The sequence below is a fragment of the Sinocyclocheilus anshuiensis genome, unplaced genomic scaffold (assembly GCF_001515605.1).
Source record: "Sinocyclocheilus anshuiensis isolate Anshui unplaced genomic scaffold, SAMN03320099.WGS_v1.1 scaffold211, whole genome shotgun sequence".
Taxonomy (NCBI): domain Eukaryota; kingdom Metazoa; phylum Chordata; class Actinopteri; order Cypriniformes; family Cyprinidae; genus Sinocyclocheilus; species Sinocyclocheilus anshuiensis.
Window position 1 is genome coordinate 123,807 of NW_015548195.1, and position 8,073 is coordinate 131,879.

General features: G+C 32.9%; 1 protein-coding gene across 7 annotated transcripts in view; it reads right to left on the reverse strand.

Annotated features, from left to right (window-relative positions):
- Positions 1 to 8,073, reverse strand: part of LOC107653174 (PX domain-containing protein kinase-like protein) — a 19,846-nt gene continuing 11,773 nt past the window's right edge. Inside the window, exons 12-19 of one of the 7 annotated variants that reach the window (XM_016439830.1) lie at positions 7,150 to 7,228; positions 6,249 to 6,297; positions 6,086 to 6,163; positions 5,755 to 5,841; positions 5,582 to 5,645; positions 3,909 to 3,968; positions 3,475 to 3,502; positions 1,427 to 1,510 (exon numbers count right to left, since the gene is read on the reverse strand). In XM_016439830.1, coding sequence (XP_016295316.1) covers positions 3,486 to 3,502; positions 3,909 to 3,968; positions 5,582 to 5,645; positions 5,755 to 5,841; positions 6,086 to 6,163; positions 6,249 to 6,297; positions 7,150 to 7,228 — 434 coding nt within the window. In that variant the 3' untranslated portion in view covers positions 1,427 to 1,510; positions 3,475 to 3,485. Of the gene's footprint in view, positions 1,514 to 3,474; positions 3,503 to 3,908; positions 3,972 to 5,581; positions 5,646 to 5,754; positions 5,842 to 6,085; positions 6,164 to 6,248; positions 6,298 to 7,149; positions 7,229 to 8,073 lie in introns of all 7 variants that reach the window. The other 6 variants (XM_016439828.1, XM_016439829.1, XM_016439827.1 and 3 more) reach the window with 6 other exon arrangements.

Below are 8,073 nucleotides of genomic sequence, written 5' to 3' on the forward strand. Positions count from 1 at the left end.
ATATTGCCAATATACGTTTTTTAGAACAGGGGGAAAAAAATTGTAGCATTTTGAGGATGTCCAACTTCAGTGGAAACTGTACAGAGGGGAAAATAAGTGGCAATTTTCTTCATCATCAAACACATTGATTCCTCTATTGTTCTCAAACATACATAAATCTCTGTGTAAACTTGAGAAGATTTCTTCTCCTCCAGACCACTGCTAAATATTCAGTGGTAAAGTGCTGTAGCGAAAATGAAAACATTATTAAACTCTTCCCCCACGATAAAGCCAGGAATATGCATTTCTGTATTTAGCTGTAATGTTTTCAGTGTCTGTATGAATCTATATACAAATGAGTTTACGGTTACAGGAGCAAAAGATGAACTATTGTGCATCATTCACTGTACATCGTTCTAGATTACAAATGGATCTGGTTTTCAACAGGACCCCGCGATGAATATGAATTACAGAAGTTTCTTTCTTCCTATATGTGTGCAAAACAAGAAATCACTTCCATTTCCATTTTACTTGCTTGATTGGCTGAAATTCTCTACCAGGCCGCAACAGCCAATAGGATTAGACGACGTAAGTGGCATCACAATGGTCATTATACAATCATGTCAGTGGTAAATCAAAGCCATTGATCTTCTGACACAGAAACTGTGTTGTTAAGGGGCGTAAATGCTAAACGCATCGTATAAATGTTGCTATTTGTGCAACATTTTGATTGTGATCTTGCAGAACAGGAATACAAATATTACTTTGTTTTGAAAGAAAATACGAACAATGTAGCTCAAAATTTCCACAGGAAAAAAACTAAGAGAACAAAGAATGCTCTCAGCTTTTGTAGGCACAATGGTAAATGTGACAAACGCTTAAAAAGCATCATCCCAAACCCCCTTGAAATGAACCGTTACCAAGGTTGAATTAAAATATCAGAATCAAATATTACTTGTTTTATGAACCGACAATAAAATCCAGTTACGTTGTCATTCATAGTAAATGTGCTGCCCGCATTCTCCACCATCTTGTGCCCTCACTTTCAAAAGTCAGTCCTTTAAAATGAAGATTTTTTTCGTTCGAATGAGTGTGCAAGTCCATTTTTTAAATGCGACAGCTGGTCCAAGCAGAACTGTTTAGGTTACGTCGAGCAGTTTAAAACAAAACAAAACAAAACAATGCAGGGCTGTGAATAAAACAAACGAACAAAACAAACACTGAAGAAGTTCAGGTACAAACAGTCAATTTTCACTGCTAGACGTAAATTGCTAAAAAGACTTCGAGTGGACGAATTGCACTAAAACAAAGACGAGCGTTTTTTTCTTTTTGTTTCACAAACGTGGGACGCTGCGGTCAACAGTTTCTGATTTTTTCAGTTTGCCTTTGCTGAAGGACTGGATGGAGCTGAGGAGGGCGCTCCTGCCCGCGCCGTTGGCACTAGGAGGCAAGAGGGACGGAGGGACGGCTTCGTTCCCAGGAGGAGGAGGAGGAGGAGCGGGGGGAGGAAGAGGAGGTGCTGGAGGTGCTCCTGCTGGAATCAGAGAAAACAGTCCATCACGATCAGTCAAATGTAACTAATATGGTTTAGTTACATCAAATATAAACAGTAATATAACTACTCAGAATTCTGTGCAGTTAAGTAAACAGGAAGTGATAAAGTACAATAAGAATGATACACTTACCAGAAGTGGCAACATTTAAAGTCAACATGGAATAATTTGATAGCTTTATATTTAATACATAAATACACAATATATTTCAATATAAAAAAATATTATGAAATAAAATATAAAAATGATATACATTTAAAAAAAAAAAGATATATATAATAAGTAAAAAAAATGTAAATGATCTTTATTAAATTATTATATTTACTTTTTTTAATTAATATTATATTACAATATTTTATATATATTATATATACACAATATATAATGTCTGTATATATACAATATAATATCTACAAATATAATTATATAATTAATAATTATAAAAATTATAAAATCTAATATACAAAATATAAATATTTAATAATAATGCAATACCCAACATATTATGATAATTATGATAACTGATATACTGATATATCTAATTATTAATTATATCATTAAAAATATAAAACGTGCAATATTTATAAATAAATATACAAAATATAATGATATAAAAACATACTATGATATAAAATATAATTCAGATAAAAATCTACAAATATAATTATATAATTAATAATTATAAAAATTATAAAATCTAATATACAAAATATAAATATTTAATAATAATGCAATACCCAACATATTATGATATTAAAATACACTGATATACTGATATATCTAATTATTAATTATATCATTAAAAATATAAAACGTGCAATATTTATAAATAAATATACAAAATATAATGATATAAAAACATACTATGATATAAAATATAATTCAGATAAAAATACACAAAATATAAAAATACTTAAAATAGTTTTATTTAATAAGTAAATATACAATATATTTTTATATTTTCGGCATGGCAGTGAATGCTGACCTTTCAGTGACGGTTCAAAAGGCTATAGCCTTTACTACTTTCTTAGCGAGACGTCTCGTACTTTTAAAATGGAAACATGCCTCACCCCCTACTTTTGATACATGGCTGAAAGAGGTGTCTAATATATTATGAATATAACTTTTCTATAGCATATAATTTTATAATATATAAAATAATAATATATTATAATGATACATTATAATAATTAATTAGTTATTAATTATAAATTAATATTAATTTGTTTAATATAAAATTAATTATACAATTAATTTAAAATATTTATATTTAAAACATATATTTTGTAAGTAAATATCGTATACAAAATATCATGATACTAAAAATATAAGTATTAATTATATAACAACTAAAAATATGAGTGATTAGAAAGAAAACAGCCATTTCATGTTGACTAAATTATGATTTGTCAATACTGTGCACATTTACTGACCAATAACCTTCTTGGAAATAAGTGCTGGACAGCATGACTCATGCCTTCTGAGCCAGCAAGATTCAAGTATCGTCAGCGTACTACTTGTGCTCACTTGTAATTGCTTTAAGACCACGATATTCCTCATTCAAAAGTGTATATAAAAATAGTATCTTAAAAACTAGTATTATCATTCACTAACATAAACACTGCATATATAAGAAAAAAAAACAACCATCACAATCCACAAAACCAGAGTGTTTGCTGTTAAAAAGAGAATGTACCCTCAGAAAAGTCCAGAATGATGAAAATTTTGTGCCTAAATAGACAATTGCAGATTGTGAACTTATAAAGTTGCATTAACCCTTCTCAGTAGGCTGGAAAGTGTCTGGACGGACCTCATTTGCATGCATTTACATGCTTTAATATTGATGCAACAGTTTTGCGGTGGGGAATCCGAATGTACTACTGAGGGAGGGTGAGCTGCAACTTTACGGTGGAAATAGATTATTATTATTGAATTACTTTACCCCACACACGTTCAAAATGGCGCATGCTCTAGTTTTGAAGACAGCATATAAGAGAGAGAGGGAGAGAGAGAGAGGCACACACAAGTTACTGATCATATCAGAATGAGGCGACACATCGGATGATTATGATCTGGTAAGATGAATGGAGATTGTAACCGATTTCATGAGGAATTTGATGAAATGAAAAAGATTAGGTCTCTATTGGATAGAAAAAAACCAGGAGATGTTAATGCGCCGGTGAGTTACAATCGAAAACATTTTACCAAATCATGCAACGTATACAGAATTGTATGTGATATACTGGGAAAACTGATTGTTTACATGGACATACTGACTGTGGAAAGGGAATGTTTGAATAAGACCAGGAAACACAAACTCTTCTGATTTATTTGACATAATGATTGAGGATGGACGGCGTTATAAACGGTACGCACCTGATCCAGGCAGAGGAGTGGGTGAGGATGGGCAGGTTGGAGGTGAACTCGCCCCAGAACCTGCTAGAAGACAATAAATATGATTTTTTTAAAATGTTTTCTTTTACTGTATTTATACATTGAGAGCTGCATCTTGAATCAGGTAATAATATAGTTCAACAGAAGGGTTTCTGATAGTAAAAAAAGCCATTCAAAACCAGACTTTTCATAATAACTATAAACCTTTGAAGCTCTACGATGAACGGCGAGGTCGTTCGCAACAGTATTTGCTTCTTTCAACGCCATAAGTTAGCATCATGTGCACTTAATTATTTAAAAAGTCTTTAATTTCCAAATTCTGGGTGAGCTAGACATTAAAAATATGCCCTTTTTACATTTGTTCTAAAACATTTTTGTATCAAATGAAAGTTTGTATTATTGTGATTTATCTGAAGCAGGTTGGTTTGGTTGATGGTTTACAACTCTTTACTGAACAGTAATTTCATCTCAAGTGATCCAAAAATTGTAAAGTTGGTTGCTTGACCATTTTTAATTTCTTTTTGTTATTACTTGATTTTTAGCTATTTTTAGTATTGGTAGTTTTTGGATTTGCTACACAATTTTTTTTTTATTTTACTTTTATTTTAAATGGTTCAACCACAAAAAAAGAAGAAGAGGATAATTAAAAATGGTCAAGCAACCTTCATTGGGTCATTTGAGATGGATTGACCCTCAAGACTTTTACAAAATCCCGATGGGAGAAAAATACTTTCAGAACCCAAAACACTGAAAATGTGACATTAAAATTTGGCATTAAATTTGCCATTGTTTTTTTAAAAGAATAGTTCACCCAAAAATGAACTGAAAATTTTCTCACCCTCGTTCAAGGTGTAGAAGAGTTTGTTTCTTCATCAGAACAGATCTGGGGAAATTTAGCTTTACATCACTTGCTCATCAGTGGATGCTCTGCAGTGAATGGGTGCCGTCAGAACGAGAGTCCAAACAGCTGATAAAAACATCACAATAATCCACAAGTAATCCACACCACTCCAGTCCATCAGTTAATGTCTTGTAAAGCGAAAAGATGCATGTTTGTAAAAAACAAATCGTTTTTAATTTCAAACCGTTGCTTCTGACCAAAATACAATTCCATAGTCCATAATAACTCTTCCTCCAGTGAAGAAGTCCATCGCCTGTTGTCCTCTCACATCATAATCCACCAACATATTCATTTAAAACTGTTTTCGCTTATAAACGGTGCTTGATCTGTGCAGATTTCTCTCCTGATTCAGATGAGATTACTTTTTCATTGGAGAAAGCAATATTGTGGATAGAGGACTTTTATTATTTTATTTTAGCCGAAAGCATCAGTTTGAAGTTAAAAAATTCTCAATGATGGATTTGTTCCTTACAAACACAGTTTTTCTCTTCATAAGACATTAACTGATAGACTGGAGTGGTGTGGATTACTTGTGGATTATTGTGATGTTTTTATCAGCTGTTTGGACTCTCATTCTGACGGCACCCATTCACTGCAGAGCATCCATTGGTGAACAAGTGATGCAATGCTACATTTCTCCAAATCTGTTCTGATGAAGATACGAACTCATCTACATCTTGGATGACCTGAGAGCGAGTAAATTTTTAGGTGAACTATTCCATTAATAAAGGAAAGTTTAGTAAATGAAACCTACCAGAGTTGTTATTGTATTTGACAGAAAGATCCTCCTCATTTTCATACGTCGACTGTCTCGATTTCTGAAACCAAAACAGGCGTTTTGGTTTTAACAACCATTATGTTTAGCACAAAACGGTGTAAGCATTCAATGCGAATCCTAATTATGGCAAAGCGCTCAAACTCATGTACCTTTCTGGCCAAGATCTTCCTTTTCCGCTTCTCTTCCTCTGAGCCATGGTGCGACTGCGCTCGCGTCAGCCTCTTGTGCTGGTGGATCTGAAAACACACGAGGTTCCAGTTACATAAAAACCTAAAGCTACAGGACTACTAAGAAAACGTTTCATGGAAGTTTCCTGTTGTAAAGTATTACATTTTATTCAGCTGATGTCATCAAGTCAACTTTTCTACACCGAAACGATGGAATTTGTGTTTGCGACACTGTTGTGTAATGTTTCCTAAGTAAGCCAAGCCAAACGTTTGTTGCACAAGAGCCTAAAAGTGAATAAAGCAATGCACTAACTGTCCTCTGTTCCTCCACTAAGCGCTTCTCCAAGCATTCCTTGGACGATTTCAGGGCCTCCTTTAATTTGGAACTGATCTAAATTTGGAAAGAGGGAAGATTTAACCAATTATTTAGTAAAACAGAAACTGGTTAGGTTAGTTTTTTACTTCAGTTTGCTTACCTTAAACTGGGGTTTCTCAGAGTTAAACAGCAGCACGTCATTGAATAACCTGTTAGAACGAGAGTTGAACTCAGCAGCGGTTTGTGCTTCGGTTTTAAACAATGTCAACATTCACAATTACTGCTGTAAAGAAGAAAACCACATGCTTTGGATTCACAATAACGTGACTTAGTCATAAAATGAAGACTTTACGCTCATGTACACATCACATCCCTCTTAGGATGAGTCACATAAAACTTGTCAAGAAAAACTTTAGGTCATATTTCATCCTAAAATCAACAGAAGAAAACAAAATTTTTTATTTTGAATAAAGAAAATTATGCCTTTCTTAACACCACTGCAAACTGGCATTATTTTCATGATATTAAGAAATAAATGAATTGATTCATGACAATGATGTCAATAATTTTATTCTAAAATAATTGTAATTACATAAACAAATAATAAAAATGTATTATATAAAAATATAATAATAAAACAAACAAACAAAAAACCCCAAATAAAATACTATATAAAATAAATATATAAGGAAAATTATATATAAAATTTTAACTAATTGTAAAAAATGTTTGCCCCAAAGGAATAAGATATTAAATTACATTTTTTGTAAAGAAAATGACACCTATTTTTTGCAATTTGACATTATTTTCATGATATTACGCAATAAGCAAATTAACTCGACAATAACAATCATTTGTTATAATAATAATAATAATAAAAAAAAAGTAATATATAAAATATGATAAAACAAAAAATACCAAAATAAGTGCTATATAAAATACATGTGAGAAAAATAATATTAAAAATAAACATTTTAAACTAAATTTCAAAAATGTTTGTATGAGATCATTTTGTGAGATTCACTCCTGAGCCCAAAGCAGGCCTGAATGTCGTAACGCACGGTGTTTGTAGGAGTTGGGAAACGGATGGCATTCCCGTTTTGCAAGCTTCTGTGGACAGGATGGACTGAAGTACACAGACTGTGGGAAAATGAAAAAACAAATGGTTACGCATCACATAAAACCATTAGCTATAAACATATGACTCACAACACGCTTTGGGATTATTGCTGTATGGAGTCAACTACTGTATATAACTGAACAGCAGATGTTCTGTAGCTTAAAATGGCAAGTTCAACTTATTAAATGAACTATAACTAATTTACTTAATGATTTAGACATCCATGCTCTTCACTAGGGTTGGGAATCGAAAATCGATTCCGATTCCAGAATCGGATACTTGAGGTCAGGAATCGGATACTTGTTGTCAAATTAAAATTTCGATTCCGCCTATCGATTCCTATGCGCTTTTTTTTCTTCATCTGTGAGGACCGGACCTAGCGATCTGCCAGGACCTTGCTCGCTAACCTAAGTGCTCCAAAGTTTGGCTACATTTGCGATCAGAAGCCAAAAAAGCGAAGTATAATAGGCCATCTGTGATAGCTAAACATGTTGCAAGAGAGGTGTCACCACCAACATGACAAAGCACTTTAATTTAATAGATCGTTAAAGATCGCGATTCAAACACCAACGTGATTCTATTCCTAAATTACAATGATTCGTCTGTTTCATTCCTCAAACTTTGACGTGTGCGATCAATGTTGTGATCACTTGTTGGTTTGTCCGTGCAGAGTACGATCACACCAGTTTGATTTGAGCATTTAAATCTGCGTTCGCACTGCCGCTGACCTAAAGAGAGCAGCTGTCTGTCATGAATGAAACAGCTTCACAGTCTTTTCAGCCACACAGTATCATTATTTCTGTTACAAACATTCAAATCACAGAATTACTGGGATAAAAGTTTATAGTTCAGATATAAACTGTGT